The sequence below is a fragment of the Myripristis murdjan genome, chromosome 1, assembly GCF_902150065.1.
Source record: "Myripristis murdjan chromosome 1, fMyrMur1.1, whole genome shotgun sequence".
In the NCBI taxonomy this organism is placed as follows: domain Eukaryota; kingdom Metazoa; phylum Chordata; class Actinopteri; order Holocentriformes; family Holocentridae; genus Myripristis; species Myripristis murdjan.
This window is the reverse complement of record NC_043980.1, coordinates 38,479,234-38,498,732: the sequence shown is the minus strand read 5'-3', so window position 1 is coordinate 38,498,732 and position 19,499 is coordinate 38,479,234. Positions and strand designations below refer to the sequence as shown.

The following is a 19,499-nucleotide window of genomic DNA, read 5'->3' as shown; positions in this document are numbered from 1 at the left end:
GAAACTGACACTAGAAATTGACTAATGTCCCACAAGTTCTTTGGGTAGCTGAAGGTCAAAATATTCTTCTCATTAGGCAGTGACTCTGGTAAGGTTCCAGTAGCTACATTTCCAACTGTCAAGTGAACGTGGCATCCCCTGCTAATGATGCAGGCACACCTTGGGCCAATCAGGAACAAATAAGCAAATTTTGTAGCGCTGCCTTTGAAGGAATACTCCTATGTCAAATGGCAAAATCTTCTTTTTCACACTTCCCCAGACTGAGACTGAGACCATTTTCACCTCTGTACATCCAGTGATTCACTTCCTATGGGTAGCATTTCTTGTTAGCTTAGCATAAAGACTTGAAGTCAGTGAGAGTTGTTAGCCTAGCTTTGTAACAAAGCAACTCAGAAGCTGTCTCATTTAAACAGTGGATCACGTGGATTTGAAATACACATTTGGATTTTTTTTTTTTTTTTAAATAAAGGGGCGTTGCTTTAGGAGAAGTTAGATGGTTGGAACTATAACTGATGAACACACACAGCCTTCTGATAGACTGTAGTGCACAGTTCACTGCGCTCACTAATTTGTATTAATGCATTAATGCTGTATTTTAATTTCTTTTGCTTTTTTTTTGCTTATTTGCGAATTATTAATCCCCCCCCCCCCAGTTTTTTTTTTTTTTATCCAAATCCAGTGAATCTGACTCTGACGAATTGTAGAAATACTAAGAAAAGGTTAAAATGACCTCTCATTTTCTGCATTCTAACAGTTTCTAGTGAATTAAATTATAGTGAAATTAAACACTCCTTATTTTGCCTTGGACCCCCTAGATTACCGATGTTCAAAATCAAAATCAACACAAACAAGATGAAAAATAGCAGAAACTGCAACAAAAATGATGAGATATCCAAGGACATCAAGTGAAACAACTAGTCAAAGTAAAAATGGTTCATAATGTCCCAGGCAAGGGTGCAGTTGAGTCCAGTCTGAGAGTGACTGTAGAAACTCCTACAGTCCTGATGCTTGTCATGAAAAAAAAAAAAAAGTAGACACAAAGTAAAAGTGCTTCAACCAGCCATTTTCTAGTAGGAAAACAGAATCTGCTCCAATATTGTTCAAGTATATTTTCTTTGCACATGCATGACCCCTAGATGAAGAATCATATTAGTGTTGGTGACCTCACGACCTGTAATGGTTAAATCAGTCATGGTTAAAAATGATACATATGCTCCCTTCACCAGACTTCTCCCTCTGTGCTGCTTCCCTAGCTTCGAGGCTGTGCCTACAGTAACATGGCTGGCCTGCTGGGGGCGCTGCTGGCCCTCTGCTTCTACTGCACCTCCCTCAGCTCTGTGAAGAGGGAAGAATGTCCTCAATCAGATCCAGTCTACCCCAGACACACTTATGAGATCATGCCTTCATGTCTTCAGGAATACATCAAGGTCAGCATGTGTCCGTGGGGCTCTCTTTCCTATCAGCTGATGGACTGTTGTGTGCTTTTTGCTTTCTTTTCTTTTCACTTCTTATCACTTTAGTTATTCGATACTGTCACAATGCTTGGGTGCTGAATCGATATGCACTGTAATTCTTAAGTATTGTGATTCTACAAGTATTGCGATTCAATATTGCGATTTATTTTTATTTTTGTTTTTTGAATGATCATCTAGTTTGATGAGGCTGTGATTATCTTAGAGGTCACTATAGGTAATTTTGTATAGCAACGTCAAGTTTGAAAAAATGCTCTCACTACAGTGAAATGGCTCCTATGGGGGCCAACATCATCACACATGAATCAAATGTGACTCATTGAATCCACAAGAGTTTCAGCTTTCCAGTCAAACCCAATTGATGCAGCTCCAAGACTGTTTAGGCCCCAGTCTGCACAAACACACCATTTTACAACAGGCCACAAGAACATATGTGGACTGCAGGGTTTGTGGCCCAAACTGCATGGGATTAGCAGAAGGTGGGCATGTCTGCAAAGGGGAGAGCCATGGCTGCCCAGAGAACCCATTTTCATTCAGAGGTCAGAGGTCAATGGACCCCGCTGGAAATGGCAGTTTTTTCCCTCACCAAAATTTACCAGAACTTTGGAGCAAGATTTAGTCCCCATGCTGACAATGTTGCATGACATGCTTGGTACCAATGGTTTCCTTAGGTCATCTAGTTTCATAAGACATCCTCACTTTAAATTGAGTATTCAGTAATAAAAATAAGAATCACAATAACAATCACAATACTTAAGTGAATCATTTTTTCCCCCACCCCTACTTCTTGAGCATGCAGCAGTCATGGTTTTATTCTGTTTTACAGTGATACAGATGATGACAGTGTAGACAGTGTGTAATGTGGTTTCCTGTCTCCTGCAGGAGTTCTTCACGTGTGTTACAGTGCTGCTGCTGGTCTATGATGTCGGTGCGATAGTCCTGCACTGCCTCCTGTCTGTCTCTGCCCTCAAAGCACTCAAAAACAACTGACAACACACACTCAGAGGCCGAAACTTGCTATCGGCAGTGGTATAGTATTTACTCACGTTGTTGTTTTTCATTTTGTTTTGTTTTTTTCTCCCTTTATTAAATCTAAGATTAAACTCTCCATCTAATTACATGGACATCATCACTCTCCAAATGATTTCCTGAGCCTTTCATATTCAGACTGACAAGATGTAACCATTAAACATGATTGTTCAGAGTATATTGTTTGGTTTTTGTAAATACCTTGGAGGAAAATGCAGCTGATTTAACAGAGCAGTCTGAAAGGTTCAGAGTTACTTTTTCCAGGAGGTTTTTCTCTCCAGGAATCTATCAATACTCTATTTACCCATATCAGATATGCTAATAAAAACATTTTAGGTTGGGGGGAATACACACCTGTCTGTGTGTAAACATATATGCCTATCTATTTTTGTATTCATGTGTATGTTTTTGTATTATAATGTATGTATTATCATTTGTATTACAAATAAAGTTTTGTCTTTAGATGGTGTAAACTACTGCAATTCAGTGAACCTGTGTCAGAGACTCTAGTGGTGTTTTTCCATGTGATGTGTGCCCAGCCGACTTCCAAGTGTTTCCACTGCAGTTGAACTGCCTGGCCACCACACCCAAAGAGCAGCCGTCACACAGGAGCGTAGCTATGTTCCCAGGGTCCTGTGTTCCCCAGTTCAGTGTTCTGTTAATACACATTAACCCTAATCCTACCCCCCTGGATACACAGCTGGGGAGCATCTTTTGCAGGCTTCCATTATGTGCTATATAGAGCTGGGAAACATAGGACCCTTTGTCATGTTCCCATTTTGTGCCATATAAATACAAGGACCATAGGACCCTGCAAATACAGGAATGAATCCCGTCACACAACCATGAAAACTCCATTAAGTTCAGTTTCTTCAGAGCTTAGTATAACAGTGTCTAAATGCTGTTTGAGAAGCCTTTCCACCCCAGCTGCAACAATTTGATTTTCATTTTCTTGATGATTATCCTTATCCCCTTGGGGTGAAATTGACCTCAGAGAAATACTGATGCATGCGAAATGTGTCCAGGACATTGCAAACATATCATCATGTTAATTTCATGTTTACACACTTGTCCCTGTTAAATTAGTTAAAATCTTGAAATATGAAGCAAAAGAAAAAGAACAATGTTAATCATGTAAGTGGGGACATTAAACATTGAATGGGGTCCAATTGACCCCAAAGATAATGTGTTAATGGAGGAGGGTTAATGAGGTAGTCTCACTGAGAATGGAATCTCCCATTTGGAATTGAGAGCGGAAACATTCATAAGAAAGAAAAAGCACAAGACAGCTTTGTTAAAAAGTCAGCTATACACAGGCGCATTCATTATAAAATCATGCGAAAAGGCATGGAAACTGTGTGATATAATCCCTTTAAAATCACTGAGGGGGGAAAAATTTCAAAGCATGCCGCTGTCTGTTCCATGGACAAGGTGCAAAAGCAGCCGAAACCAGTTTGACCAAGATCAAGCTGTGCACTTTGGTATCCTGATAACTCTGTCCATCTGTGAGGTACAGGGAGAGCATCACAAGTAAAGCCTAACTGATAAATATAAAGCAATCATTTCACCTCCTCCTATGTGTTATTACAGAAGACCAGTCCTTATTTTGCTTTTTGAAACATATCTCCTGGAATAAAACAAAAGCAACTCTTGATACTCAACTGCCTTTAACATGGAGGAGGCAGCCAGGTTAAAGGGCCACACCAGTGATTGCGCATGTTTAGTGTAGTGTCTACAAAATTTATAACCTTCATGTTTCTGTTCCATGTTTTCTCAAAGCATTCATGTCATGTCTTATTTTAGATCATTTTTCCTCCCTTTTATCCAGCCATTCATTTCACTATGAAAATGAACTTTCAGAGACTTCAAATTTTCGGACACATTCCCTCTGCCGAAAAAATAGTCCCTGGGAGAACGATTGTTTTCCACAGCCAACAACCAGTTCTGTGGTTTATGAATGTTAAAGATTTTCTCAGCCGCAGATACAGAGCATCATAAAATGGGTGTTTCAAAAAATGGGTGAGGGATTTAACCAAGAATTTGCATAAAAAAAAAAAAATAAGAATTTTGATAATATGCTGTGAAATCTTTAGTAACCCTTCATAATTTGCTAAATGGTTTGTTGCAATGCAAAATATGGGTAAATTGCAGTGAATAGGCCAAACATTCAAAATCACCGATATTCTCCTCTAAAATGTTTCCTTTAGCATTCGATCAATATGGATTTATGAAAGTCTATACAAATACTTACATTTGCAGAGTGAAGCTGATGACGGGCAATATTTTTTTATTTTTTTTGCCAGTATTCTAAATTTGAGTTTAGGTTTACTGCTAAATTGGACAACATAAAAATATCAAAATAATAGGGATCATTCCCTTTACATCAGAGGAGGCGCACACACATAAGGGCCTTCATCGCATTTTTTTTTTCTTTTAATGAAATACAGGCAAACCATCAGTGTAATCCTGGTGCATCAGCAGCTGTGTAATGTCTACTGTATGTGCCATGGATTTTCTATTTTTAGGGCGAGCCTGCTTTGTTTCTCCAGCCTACTACAGCCAGCTGTACCCTCTGTCTTTTCAGTAAGGGGTTCCAGTTTCTGAGGAAAGCACTGATTTACACATAAATGACAGACATTTGCCACTGACATCAGTGTTTGGGAGCAGGATGACAGCACTAGATGGAACATAACCGTCACGTAGGGGTTTCCCTTGGATCAGCTGAGCGCAGGGCCGCACCACTGCCCGCAAGAATGGGGGACACTGGAGCAAAAGCAGCCAAATTAAATGAATTTAACTGACTTAAAACAGCCACAACGTAAGTATTACAAAACATAAAATCGTTAACGAGGCCAAAATAGCGGTTTAGCGCTGTTTAAAATATTTTACGTTTTGCCAGAACACCCCTCACCAACCGCGGAACGTATTCCATTCCTAAAATGGCGGCGGTTTCTGTCAGTGTGAAGTGAAACTTTCCTATTTTTAGCGAAGAAATTGCATTTTTTCCAATATATTCAGCAGACTGCTATTGCCTGCGTATCGAACTACGCGTTGTCGGAGCAGTGCTACGTTTGACGGCGACCGTCAGGACCGAGCGGCGTCGTTTTGTGGCCCGTTTTTGGTCGCCAAATCGCTGGGCTTCCCTCGAAGTTGACGGTAGCTAAGTGTCTGACATTGCGATCATACCGATTGTTGTTGTCATTTGATCGGCACAACGCGGAACTGCCAGCCGTGCTTCAGACCAGCCGGATCGCTAGCAAACTTGCTAGTCAAAGTACGTCGAAAACGGCTTGCCAGCTAATCTTTTTTTAACCGGCCAGGGCTCTTGTGGACGTGTCACGTCACCTGTCACTGGAAATAAATAGGTGGTGTTGGATGCCACCACTAGTCACTGTCAGGCTGAATTTGGTTTGCTAGCACCGTGTAAGTACCAGCTCACTTCTAGCCGCTGTCTTGTTTGATTTCTATCGATATGGCGTGACGTGAACTTGTTGTGTTCAGTGATGTACCGTCACTCACCATGATCAGTGACATACTATACATTGAAGATGCTAGCTAGCTATTAACGTTAGCTGCTCCATGTACAGGATGGTGTAATCTCATTTACTGTTATCACTCCTTGTGAGTAATAAATTAGGCCAGGACCCTACATGATTGTTATCTTATAAAGGGGAATAGCCGTAGCTGTTATGACTTGGCTGCTGTAGCGTGTTGTCAACAAATGCTTGATAAGTTGGTGATTAATAATTATCCACTCAAGGTCGGGTGGCAGGTGAATACAGTGATCAAGTTTAGGCCTCTGTGCGTTCCCAAGGTAATAGATTCACTTTTCTTTCTCCGAACAATGTTTTTAACTTCCATTTCCTGGTTCCCGAAATGATGGACAGCCATCCTGGCAAATCAAATGGAGAAGCTCCAGGACCTGAGCCAATCAGAGCTGCAGGAGCTCCTGGACAACACGGAGAGGGTGGAGTCCATGGCTCTAGAGTCTGATGAGGTAAAATGTATGCTTTAGTTTCCATTGTACACCCACTGCTTTCCTTTTTTTTTTTTTTTCTCCAAAAAAAGGAGGTGTTGACATAGTTTCCTGGCTTTTGGAGAGGCAGCGGTGTTTATTTCCTCAGCAGGCTTGCCACCTCTCACAAAGAATTATTCAGCCTTTCTGTGTGGATGAAATAACATATCATGGGCCAGCCTAAACCGTCACATTGTGCAACACTACATTAACAGTTCCAGAGGCAAGTTGGTGACCTGAAAGGGTCTGGTTTGCCCCATACTGTCTGGAAAAATAAGGATGGTTAATGAATAATGCTCTCTCTATCTCTGTAACCTCGGAGATGCCTTGACGCAAAGCAGTGCTTTTTATTAGCCAAACAGGACAAAACCTTGATTGTATTTTGCAGCTAAAATTTTTAAGTGTGTGTGTGTGTGTGTGTGTACATATAAAACCCTTCCTCTCATCTAAGACACCCACTAATATGGATTCTCTGTTAAGCCTGCTTCTTCTAAAAACTAACCACACAGCTTCTGTGTTGAGCCAAGCTGACAAAACCAGTTTTGGTTGATAAGGAAATGAAAGGGCCTATAAAAAGGAATTTAAATACCTGATATTTAGATCTTAAAGCAGAATTGAACTTTGGCACAATGTTGCATTGTATAGTCCCCTGGGTGTTATACGAGTCCACATGATGGTTAAATCTTCTCATTAGTTGCTCTCTGCACCAGTGGGCTGCTAATTCAGAACACTGGGTTTGTATATTTCCATTCACTTCTATAGCACAGTTAAAAAAAAGTGGATTATGCCAGCATAACATAGTCCCATCTTGTTGTTTTGCTAATTGAATTGGAAAGTAGATCCGGCAGGTTGCGGCTGTAAGAAATGTTTGCACAGTAACCTTACACCAGGAAAAGACAACCTTATTTAATTATAAGTAATTGTAATTGCACGAAAAATAAATAGTTATGGAGATTTTTTTTGGAGACTATTTTAAATAATATTTGCATAATCTGCTTTGAAACAGTTACTGTTTCTGCTGCAGGAGGATCACTGCAAGTATTTGATAAAGTAAAAAAAAGATCTTTTTTTACCCACCCGCAATCCACCTACTATTCATCAGAATGTTAATTTTCATGACCTGATGCACGGAGTGGTGCTTGTGGATATCACTGCAGTCTGTGCATCAAACAGTCAAATAGCCTCTGCATGATTGAGATCTAATAATAAGGCAATAACACATGAAAGTTGAGTTTATTGAGATTATTGGCAGGGCTGCTGTTCGGTGTAGTGCAATTGTAAAATGTATCCACAGTTAATTAAACCGATTAAAGAAAAGAGACCAAAGTGAACAAAAATACTTTATTGATTACAGACAGCACATTTTTTTCATCAGTGAAAATAGTGTAATGTTTGGTCTGAGAGGGTCAGTCGTTTTTTTACAATCACTTGCTGAGGGTCAAGAAAAACTATATTTTGGTCAGGAGAGAGATTTTGCAGCATGTAAAATCCTCCAATGAGCCCTCATTCCAAATAACGCTCCGTCCCTTCAGTCGCCTGGAAGGAAACCAGACGAGCTCATGTTTTATATGCAAATTAATCTGATGATGCCAGACTGATGTCTAAGCCAAAATAATAAAATACAGCTTTTTTTCCCCTTTTTTTTGGAGCAAGTGGTGAGCAGTTAGAGTGGAGCGGGTTGAAATCTGTGTTGAGCGGCTGTGAACGGCCGTGAGCAGAGAGGACTGACAGCTCTGTGAGCGAGGAGCGGAAATTCTCACGACTCCACTCACTACTACTAATCTAAACTGAGCTCAGCTACAACAGATTTCGGCAACAGTATGCCTCACACTAACTCTAAAGCCAAATCATTTTCTCCTCTTTGATGATTGTGTTGTAAAAGTTATATTGTAAAATTGGTGCTGTTAATGGGAGTATTATATATTTGCAGTACTGTATGTTGCAATATGCAGCATTTTCCAGGCAAAGGGTGGAAACGCATTTAACCTAGCCAACCACATTCATTGTTTGTAATTACTATATTACACAAACTCATAGTGAAGTGTGTGGGATAGTGTTTTATCTGTTGTATCAGAAATGGTATCGAGAATCATGGATTTTTCTGGTACTGACGCCAACTAGCAAAATTCTGATATTGTTACATCCCCATGTCAACAGTTTGTCTTTGATATTTACATATCAGCTTTAAAATCTTTTGTTTTTTCTGACCTTCCTCAGATGAAGTTATGGCTCTGTTGCATTTAGAGACAATCAGAGACAGGCAATAGTGTTCAGTGTTTATTTTGGGGGCAATTGTTTTCATTTGATTAAAGGAAGAGTTCACTTAAACAAATAAACAAATAAATAAATAAATAAACTTGAAATACCAAAGAAAGATGTTTTCCCCCTCATACAAATGATATGATTTGTGATTTGATGAGGTTTCTGCTGGGATCTTACTGTCTCACCTCTCCCCAGTGTTTAATATTTGTAATGCAAAATAGTTTATTTTTATAGTTACACAGTTTTTGTACCTTTTTTAAAAACTAATTATATGGTATATATAATTTAAAGATCAGATGCCATCCCAAAGTGACACATGTATTCCACAGTGTCTTCCTCACCCTGAAAGCCTGTTGGGAAAGTTCTAAAATGAACACGGAGTCACCGAAGTCAAAGCAGTTGCGTTTATTTTTCTTGTAGCAAAGAGACAAGTCAGTACAATAATACAGAGTTATCTGAAGAAAAAGTTGAGCATGTGAGTCTTTATGTGCATGATTGTTGTCCAGCCATACACGTCATTGTTGCTATGGAGACTCACCTAGGAGGGAAATAAGATAAGGTGCAGTGCAAGATGCTACGGTGCAAGATGCTACAGTTGCGTTATGTGAGCGAACATGAACAACAAGAAGATACATGAGAATGCTATGTTCGAACATTGTGCACTGACACTCTGCTCTTTCTTACTTAGTATAAGTTAAGCAGCACATTTTTCTAACAAAACCCCATGAAGATGTATTCAAGGGTCCCAGTATAATTAGTTCTATGACAAAAATAGAGATATTTTGGAAAGAAAATATTGTCAAAATGTTTTGCTGTTGCCTAAACTAAGATGGAACAAATGATACAGCATTAAATCATATTGTCTGTGAGACAGTTTTGCCCAAGTTGACTGAAAACTTTTTGAAAATGGATTTTTCTGTTATTGGAATTTTAGACATACATTTCATGAAATTCCTCCCCATTTTGACAGGAAAGAATATTTAAAGCAAAACTGAATTTTGGTAGAGTGTTGGGTCGTTTAATTACCTGGGCGTTATGAGTCCACATGGTGGTGAAATATCCTCATTATAGTTGCTCTGTGCTTCTCTGGGCTGCTAATCAACAGTACTGTATTTCTCTCTCTCCACTCACTTCCAAACAGATGCCAAAATGACAATGTGTGACCTAACATATGTGTGTCCTTAAAAACTCTGGAGAAGTCTTAAATCATCTAAATTTTATAAAAAATTAAAGTTAGTAAATGTGTTAACGTTTGACCATGTAATGAGAGATTTCCTTAAGGCTCAGTCACATCTGCATATTGGATTGAAAAAGAGTTTTGCATTTTGCAGTGAAACAGGATATAACACAATCAATAAGAGGACGGGCTGCGTCTTGTTGTGCTGTCTGTGATGCAGAAATGCTAATCCAGTGTAGATAGCTGCTAAGACTGATACAGAGCAGGGTTTATGTGTGACAAACAGTGTCTTTTTTCATCAAACCTGCTTAACAGTTGGACAGCTTGTTCCTGAACCACCTCGATCACCTGTTGTTTGCTCATTCATAGTATGATCTATCCATCTATCTGGGGTAAAACAAAAGATTACACAGATTACTGTCACCGTATAGTCCCTCGTCCTGGCTCTTTGTTTCTAGTTTGCGGTTTCTCATTTCCTCATGATTTATGATTTAGGTCCCATCCATTTCAAAAGGTACCCCACTCCCTCTATTTTCACTTGTTCAATTTGTTTTCTAGCACTCAGTTCAATTGATTGTTTTATTGGTGCAAGAATATTGCAAGAGCGCTATTGACCTTTACTGGCCTTGTTTTTGATTGCATGTAATTTTGGTGATCAGGGTAGACTATGAGAGACTGTATCTACTGTTGTGCTCACTGTTACGTCACTCAGTATGACAGCATCAACAAAATGCTTAAAATTATTGTCTCACACGTCTATGTGTGTTCAGATCCAGAACATCCAGCTGGAGAGAGAGATGGCTTTGGCGTCAAATCGCAGCCTGGCTGAGCAAAACCTGGACATGAAGCCTCGTCTGGAGGCACAGAAGGAGGTCCTGGTGGAGAGATACTCCCAACTGGAGGCTGTCAGAGACGCCTACAGACAACACTGTGCCATCAGAGGTAGGAGGGAGGGATGAAAAACATGGGAAGGGTGACTCAGTGGAGTGATGTATGGAGGTGTGGAGATATTTCCAACTAGATGCTCATGTAAGCCACATTTCCAAACCAACTGTTGAACAACCGTTTAGCAAAATTTTGATGTAGTGCAAAAAAATTGACGTTCTTCAGTGTGGGATGTGGCAGTGTTCTAAAGTACAAGCCAGTGATGGACACTTAAACATGGGATCTGTGTTCACATCTTTACTTTGTATCAAAGCAGGAGCACGTACATAAAAATGTACAAAAAACGGAAATATGAATAAAAATCACATGCATTTTTGGTGTGGACCAGCCAGTTCAACATTTTTGAAGATGACATTCAATGTGGGTTTCCAGGTAGCATGAGAAAAATTGAGCCTAATGTATGAAGTAGATTAGACTGTCTGTGTTATCTGGTTAGAGAAATTTCACACAAAATACCTGCTGGATTGGATATGTTTGTCAGAAAACAGGGGATTAATGTGAGAAATGGCAAAAGGGCAGGGGGCAGGAAAAAGGGTAAAAAACAAAAAGTAGGGCGGTGGGTGTGGGAGCATTGACAGGTATGTGGTTGACTAAGATTTTACACAAAAATGTTGCCATCATTTTTTTTCCATTACTAGCTATTGCTAGTTAACAACAGTGATGTCCTCAGCATGAAATATACACTGAGGAAAGTGCATCATAATTTGCTATTTCCGTTCCACATTTCTATTTGAAAACATTTGCGTAAAAATGTTTAAAACTGTAGATGCAAACATAAAGGCACTGCTAAAGCAAAATTGAACTTTGGTTGAGTGTTCGGTTGTATAGTTACTGGGGTGTTATGAGTCCACATGGTACTGTAGATCCAGCAGGTAGCATCTGCAGGAAACCTCTGCCTGGAGTAACCTTGCGTACTTTAACGAAATAATTGGCTGTTCCTAAATCCCGCCCCCCTTAGTTACTGTTTCTAGGTCGGATGAGGCTTATGTGCTCAGCTGTGGAGAGAGGCTACTCGATATGTTTGTTCCTGCAGTTTTAAACAAACGTATACATGTTATATATATGTATTTTAGCATCCTCTGTTCAGTTCACCCATGTCAGGGTAGCATCTGCAGGAAACTTCTGCCTGCAATTTGACCTCTGCTTTTCACTTGACGACCTTCAAGCAGGCGGCTCCACCATGTCCAAGGCACACTGTTCCAGCAGAAACTAGCTTGAAACAGTTCTTTCTCCACTCATTTCCACAGTTTCAATCAAATATGCAACATGTTATAAATCAAAATCTTCAGTGTTTTCTGTTGAACCTAAATATGTCATGGTCAAAGCATCTGCACCTAGTTTTACAGTGCAGTTGTCCGCATCATCCGACCTATGCTAAATTAGCTCTCCTGCTAACCACTTAGCCATTAAAGGAAGGATCTGCTTAGGTTCCACACACTTCCTCTGCAGGCTCGGTCTTGTTTGGGTTTAGTTCAGTCTCTGTGTGTCTTTGCTGCATGGCCCACAGGCAGGTTTCACCACGGAGTTTTTAAAAAAAAAAAATTTTTTAAACATCTCTACATCTAGAGATGCTTCATTCACATCTATAGAGTAGATGTTCTGTATCTTCGAGGGCACCATTTACTAAGCTACGATTGCCTAGTTTCCATTTGGGGGCAAGACTTAGGATCAATCAGTCATAATTAGAAAAAAGGGTATGGGGACATATTGTTTTTAATATTGGCATAATCTGTTTACCGGATTGTCAGCATGATATCTGCCAAAAATGTCATTGCCTTCAGGCGTCCTGCACTGCCAGAGTGAATAATTATGCAGTGCTGCCAGGCATGAAGAGAGACCGGAAGCAGTGGCTAGTTGTCACACTTGTTAGATAGTCCTCATGTAGCTTTACACACCAGACTGAATTCATTGTTGAATTTTGGAATGATAACTTTGAACAAATGTGTTCAGCAAGGTTAGTCTCAGGGCCAGCATCACCTCTAGCCAGCGGGTATGTGCAGACTAGCACGGACAGAGCTTTAGTCCAGATAGAGTCAGACAGCCGAAAACATGACAATGGAGTCAGTTCAGCGTGTCATGAAATAAGAAACTGTGTAACACACACACAGCTGACAATGCTAGACACCCAATGACCATCAAATCCCTCTGCAAAAGCCGCTACAAAGCTGTCCAGCTGAACTTCTGTAATCCAGTAACTTAGCAAAACATTAAAGAGGTTAGTGCCAGCAGGGATTGTATATGAACTGCATGAATTTGAATTTATGGTGCTCATATACCTCTTTCACAGCAGCCATTTTGACATGAATAGCAGGTAAACACAGGTGTCACAGGTTGTGTTCCTTTCAGGGCCAACAGAGCCAGGCTCCTGCTGTTGTTCATGCTGGCTCAGTGGAGAGACTCTGCTACGCTTAAATGGAACAGAACTATAATTAATATCATTAGGAATCCCTGTGTTTACTCTGCTGTAACACGTCAAACTGGCTGCTGTGAGAAATGTCTACTTAAAAAATGAATTAGTTGAATTCATGAGTTCTTCATTTGTATTTTGTATTTTCATTTGTATCAGACACAATCTGACATTAATGCATTGGCTTGAAATGTAATGTGATTATTACTGATTTTAATTTCTAACTATATACCAAATCCAAATTTATGCAAATAGAAATGACTTGTTCACTAACACTAATCTCTTTCCATGCAGGGACTGTTTGGTCTGCGACGCTGCTTGATGGTTTATCTTGTTTTTTGCTGTGGTAATCATAGAGGCTAGTTTCAGTATTTAGATATTATACTTAATATTGATTTTAAAGTTGGAACTGTGGTATTGTGACACCACTCGTGTACAACAGCAACCACATTGGATGGATGGGTGATCAGATGAATGTGGTCGGAGTGGCAGGGATGGGAGGAGAAAGGTCGAGATGATTCAGTTTGCTGAGAGGAGGGGAAATCAGATGCAGGATGTTGGAAGCCTGATACACACGTCTGATGGATAATGACGTTACTTTGTGTGTGTGTGTGTGTGTGTGTGTGTGTGTGTGTGTGTGTGTGTGTGTGTGTGTGTGTGTGTGTGTGTGTGTGTGTGGAGGAGTGAAGACCGCCTGCATATAGCTCACTGAGAGGCTGAATACACTTACCCTGGGGTTTGAAAATTGAGTTTCGCTCAATCTGCCACGGGTCTTTCAGGCCTGGTCTGGTGGTCAGTCTGTCATTGTGATCTGAATGATCGGACTGGCATGGATGCAGTCCAGCCACAATGATAAGAGATATGAGAACTGGAGAGAAACTGAGGAAGAGGACAAAGTGAACTCACACACAAGTTGGAACATATCCAACCACAGAAGACTTTAGCCTCATAAAACATCACATTAAGTGTCAGGGTGCAATATTGGTGTTTTATTAGAGGGATGGTAAACTAAAACATGCATTCTTTTTCCAGAAAATGTTTTTATTGTCATTATTGGGTGTAGAAAACATCTTGAAACTGAGAGAATCTGAAGTCCTTTCCAAGCAGAGTCAGGTTTGTTGGTTGATTGAACTTGACCTCTATTATGGAGCTTTAGCTAGCGATGGAGTCAGTTGTGAACTTCACATCAGCTCATTAGCAAAAATTAGCAAACATGTTATTGCAGCACTAGTCAGAACTGTAGCTCTTTCAGTTCCAACAAGCAGGATATTTTCACTTTGCTGCACAGCTGGTTGGCCTTACCAGGGTCCAGACAGTATTATTACTTTACAAGGGCAAGTGTTATTATAATATTGAGTTATTAGGAACTCTGAAATCTTGGTGTATGATGAAGATCGTATTCAAGAATACCATCTCTGTAAAGGAAAAAAAAATACTCTTACATGATCAGTCTCTGCTTCTCAATGCATACTGCAAGGTTTTTTGTGTGGCCACTTCCCTGCGATCTGCCTTGTCTATGTCTGATGGTGATTTCCTGTATTTCCCTTAATGCCTTGTTATGACCCCCCCATAGAGGTGGGGGTCCATGTGCTGTGTACCTGTAAGAGGAGAGAGTGATAGCATAGTGAGAGAGTGAGAACAATGAGTTCTAGTGCTATCAGTCAGGTTGTGCTGTAGGATCCTCAGCAATGCCAGACAAAGTTTTAATCCCATCCTTCAAAAAAGACAACAAAGGGCCGAGCCTGAAGGGTTGGTATGACTTTGAGGTGTTCATACTGATGGTGTCTTCTCTTTCATCTGTTCCTGTTTTTTGTCTTCCCTTCCCTCACTTTCTCTGTTTCTGCCCTTCCTCAGATGGGATGGTGGGTCAGGTGTCTCCAGAGGCTTTGTTCTCCAGACTACAGACAGAGGGCGCCAACACAGAGGCAGAGTCAGAGGTCAGAGCAGGCACACACCTGCATACACACTGTGCTATGTATGCTTATGTATAATTGTAGGGACATTGTTACAGCAGACAAAATCAAATATCATGATTACAAAATATTAACAGATTTTTCATAACCAGTCGTAATGTTGATATGATGACTAGGCACGGAGAGGCAAATAACAGAACAGCTACAACAGTGTAATAAATTCTGAAAGTTGTATCCCTTTACTGTAATTCAGTATTTCAACCAGGAAGAGACAACATTTATGCCATATGATGATATCTAAAATCCAAGACAATAGGTAGTCTTATATCACAACATAGATATAAATTGCCCAGCTGTATGTAGTGCCTAATACTTAAAGATAATGTCACTGTTACCTGTGTCTCGGTCTTCAGGCTTTAGCTGATGAGTTCCTGGAGGGCTCATTGCCTCTGGACTCCTTCCTTGAGCGCTTCCTCTCGCTGCGCTCGCTTGCTCACAAAAGACGTGTACGGATAGAGAAACTCCAGGAGATCCTGCGGCAGAGGAGCGAGAGTGCGGACGAGTGCGCCGGCCAAGATCAGGCCACCGCCACGCCATCACCATGGAGCCAGCAGACCACGACGACGACGACAAACACCCACCATCAGGCACAGTCGAGCTCCAAACCTCCGAATCAGTCTGCCAGCTACCAGAATGCCTCCCAGCCCGCCTCCTCATCCACAGGAGGCTCCTCCGGCCTACCTTACACCCCCTACCCCGTCTCCCCTCCCAACCCCCCCCCATCCGCCGCAGCAGCAAGCTCCGGCCCAACCAACCCTCCATCCCAGTTCCCTCCTTACCCCAGCCCCGGCTCACCTTTCACCCCAGCAGCAGGCTACTCCGGGCCCAGGCCTGCTTTCGGGCCTCCGGCTTCAACCGCCTGCCCATACCCGACCCAGCCCTCCTTCCCCACCTCACACCCAGGCTCAGCGTTTGGCCAGTATACACCCAGCCACCCCCAGGGCGGTCTGGCACCCTACCCGGCCTCCTACACCTACGGTGGCTACAGCTATCCGGCCCAGTCGCCAACGGGGAGGCCCATCTACAGACCAGGATATGGAGTACCACAGCCATATTCCTGAAAGCACTACTGCTCCTCGATCTTCAAATTTTCTCAATCCCCTCTTCTCTTTGTCTGTCTCACCTTTACTTCCTCCTTCGTTCCCTCCATTGACCCCCTTCCTTCTCCCGCTCGTCTTTTCGCCCTCTGCTCTGTGTGCAGCCCCGCTCTCCCTTTCTTTCCGCCCTGCCCCCAGTTTGTCTGATTCCAGAGAGTCTCTTGCTTTACTTATCTCTTTGTTGCACTATTTCTCTCTGTTTCTCTCAACGTCAACCTCTGTTGATCCCTGCAAGCGCTCTCCCTCTTTCTCTCTCTCCATCATTGTCTGTCAACCCCCCCCCCCCCCTCCACACACACACACTAGTCTCAGGTTGTTGCGTTGTGTTTGAGTAATAAAACACTCAACCCTGTGTTTGACCCCTCATATGTTCACTTCTCTTCCTCCTTCTGCCACTCCCCACTTCCTTTCCTTCCATCTCTAGTGTGTGTGTGATGCTATTAGGCAATCAGAAAGTCCTTATAACACACAAGTGCACTCCCCCTTATGACAAGATTGAAAAAAAAAAAAAAAAAAAATCCTTTTCACACTACAGCACTGTCCAGTACCTGTCCTGACAAGAATCTGTGTGATTCACATTGTTGTTCATGAGCACAGGCACAGCCACTCTCCTACAACACCAATATTTGGCATGGTTTTTTTTTTTTCTTAACTTTAATTGAAGGTTTACAATTGTCGTTATGTCTTCAGCAAGTTTCATGGCCCAGGTGAGCATGAAACTCATTCAAAAGCTGTTTTGTAAATTTGAAAAGTCATGGGTGGCTGTCAAAATATCTTTGGAGATGGAAGTTTTCATGGATGTCAAATTCTGTTGGGTTTTAACTGCGATGGCTTGATTTATACGTTGAGTAAACATTAAACACACAATCCATTGTGGCCAGTGGATTTAAAAGAAAACACCATCACCAGTAAGTCAAGTCAGTCACCATTTATTTTCTATAACCAAAGAAACGTGACAGTAATACCAGTGGTTGCTTGGTTTTCTTCCGTTTTAATGGTGCAGGAAAAAACATTTGCTGCAGCTCACTAACTTCTGGGCAGTGTTGCGTGTCAGCAGCTGTGTTTGCCTTGCTGTATGTGCTGTCCACCTCTTTAACACCATTGGCACTGCAGTTTACGATCATGTAGCTCAAATCGGTTCTCAGTCTTGGGCCAGCACAGCTGTCCACAGTTTTGCACAGAAGTTGTGTGTCTATTGCACTCAGCACCGACTGACAGCGGTAAATGATTCTCATCAGCTCACATGTCACGCTAAGCACAGCACAGCTACTGCACAGTGAAGTCATTTAAGAGCTCTACTGTGTATGCAACACTTATGTTCAGCTTTGATGTATCTTCCGCAGTGCACCCCTACGTTAGGTTTACAAAGGTAGCTCATTTTTTGACTTTTTAAAGAGCAATGATCTGGTCTCCTGAGCAAACATTCAGTTACATTAAACTCTGGTGCTGTGGTTCAAACTCAGTCACAGTCATACACGGGTCATCCAGGAGCTCAAAGTGTGGCTTTCATTGGTTTTATTTTCTCAGTCTGTCATCCAGGTGAATCTACACCTAGTGCTTCTCTTTCTGTGTGGGTGGCCGCTCACCAAAGTAAATGCCATTACCCACTTCTTTATCCAGGCTCTAGTTCATGAAACCGTAGAGTATTGTTTCCTCTGCCATTGGTTAGGTTGTGTGTGGCACAACCCTTATTCTGCGGTGTTATGATCACTAGGGGTGCAATTGCACCTGGAGTTTCCTTTCTCTGGTATGAGCCATGGCGGAAAAGTTTTCTTTGTTGTACAGTTTTGCAGTGGACTGAGTTTTGGTCAAGTTCATCACAATGAATCTGATCCCAGTCTCTGTCATTAAAGCCAAGCATCATTGGCCTGGGTTTTTTTTTTCTGTAATTGCCCTTATCTTGATGTTCATATCAGTGAAGAACAGCTGGATATCAAAACCAGTCCAGACTGCTTTTTGCTGTCAGCTTATTTTGGTGTGCTTAGGGTGGCCCAGTACAAGAAACTGGAAGCTATCAGACGTCCACATGATTCTTCCTACTATTTTTGAACTCTGGTTCAGGTCACTGGTTCACATTACATTATCAATCTTAAAGAACTGCACTAACCGGTCTCTTGGAAATGAACTGAGACCCGCATGTTCAGGTGTCCCAGTGCAGTTATTTGGTGGCGATCAAGGTTCAAATAACATGATCCTTTCTGCTCAAACGAACAGTAAAGAAGCAAGCTTTTTAGAGTTTGATTAAACCGCACTTGCTGTGAACCCATCCGTAGAGGAGTTGTCATCCTGAAACTGCCTAAACTAATTTCAGAAGGACTAAACTGTGGAGAGCTGTAGTGACTTGTCGTTGGTGTTTTATTAAAACAGGTACTCTTATTAAAATTTAAAAAATGGAAATGCATTCTGACCCTTGCCAAGCAGATTTTCTAAGGACATCTGAGTCTAGAAAATGCATTGAGAGATGACGGCCCCGAAATGGAGATTGACTAGAGGGGAATGAGGGAGTGTTAAGCATGCTGTAGTCACAGAGCAACATCCTGACTTGAGATAATGATACTTGTTGGAGTCGCTTATCTTTCAAAGGCCGATTTGAGTCAAAACAGAACCAAGCATGACTTTGCTCCCCCTCGACTTGTTTGTTTTCTCCCCACCAACACTCCTCTGTCCTGCGTCTCTCTGACTCTTCTTTTCCCTTAAAACCCCATTACCTCCTCTTACTTTCCCTGACTCTGCCTCCCTCTTGCCCTCCTTCACTTTCTCTCTCTCTCTCTCTCTCTCTCCACATTTGCTCGTTGAACATGAACTGATGCTTGACAATGATTACCAGATGAAAATAATTTTATTTCTCTAAGTTCACACTATCAGTGAGAAAACATGTGGTTTGTATAGTTGAAGAAAGTGAAAATATTACAGTTGGCGATCAATTCTGTGTCAGTTGAATCACTTCACGATCTGACTGAAATTGTAATTGAGATCATTGATGAAGGGCCATTCACTTGATTAAATTTTGTTCAAAGAAGATATAATCTTAAAATTATATACACTTTGAACATTTTCATTTTACTGTGCACATCTATATAAGCTCTTAAATAGTCAGCCAGCAAATTTGGCCATTTGGGGGT

At 41.3% G+C, this 19,499-nt stretch overlaps 1 protein-coding gene across 2 annotated transcripts; it reads left to right on the top strand.

Moving 5' to 3' along the window:
* The first annotated feature begins 5,188 nt into the window (after nt 1–5,188).
* On the top strand, nt 5,189–19,297 carry vps37c (VPS37C subunit of ESCRT-I). 2 transcript variants are annotated; one of them, XM_030050756.1, is made up of 5 exons: nt 5,189–5,319; nt 6,389–6,498; nt 10,726–10,897; nt 15,162–15,244; nt 15,634–19,297. In XM_030050756.1, exons 1-5 carry the CDS (start codon nt 5,289–5,291, stop codon nt 16,339–16,341), a joined length of 1,104 nt encoding a protein of 367 aa, XP_029906616.1. In that variant the 5' UTR covers nt 5,189–5,288; the 3' UTR covers nt 16,342–19,297. The 2 variants fall into 2 exon arrangements, with proteins under 2 accessions (XP_029906616.1, XP_029906624.1); XM_030050764.1 differs by lacking the exon at nt 5,189–5,319 and adding an exon at nt 5,424–5,924.
* The last annotated feature ends 202 nt before the right edge of the window (nt 19,298–19,499 follow it).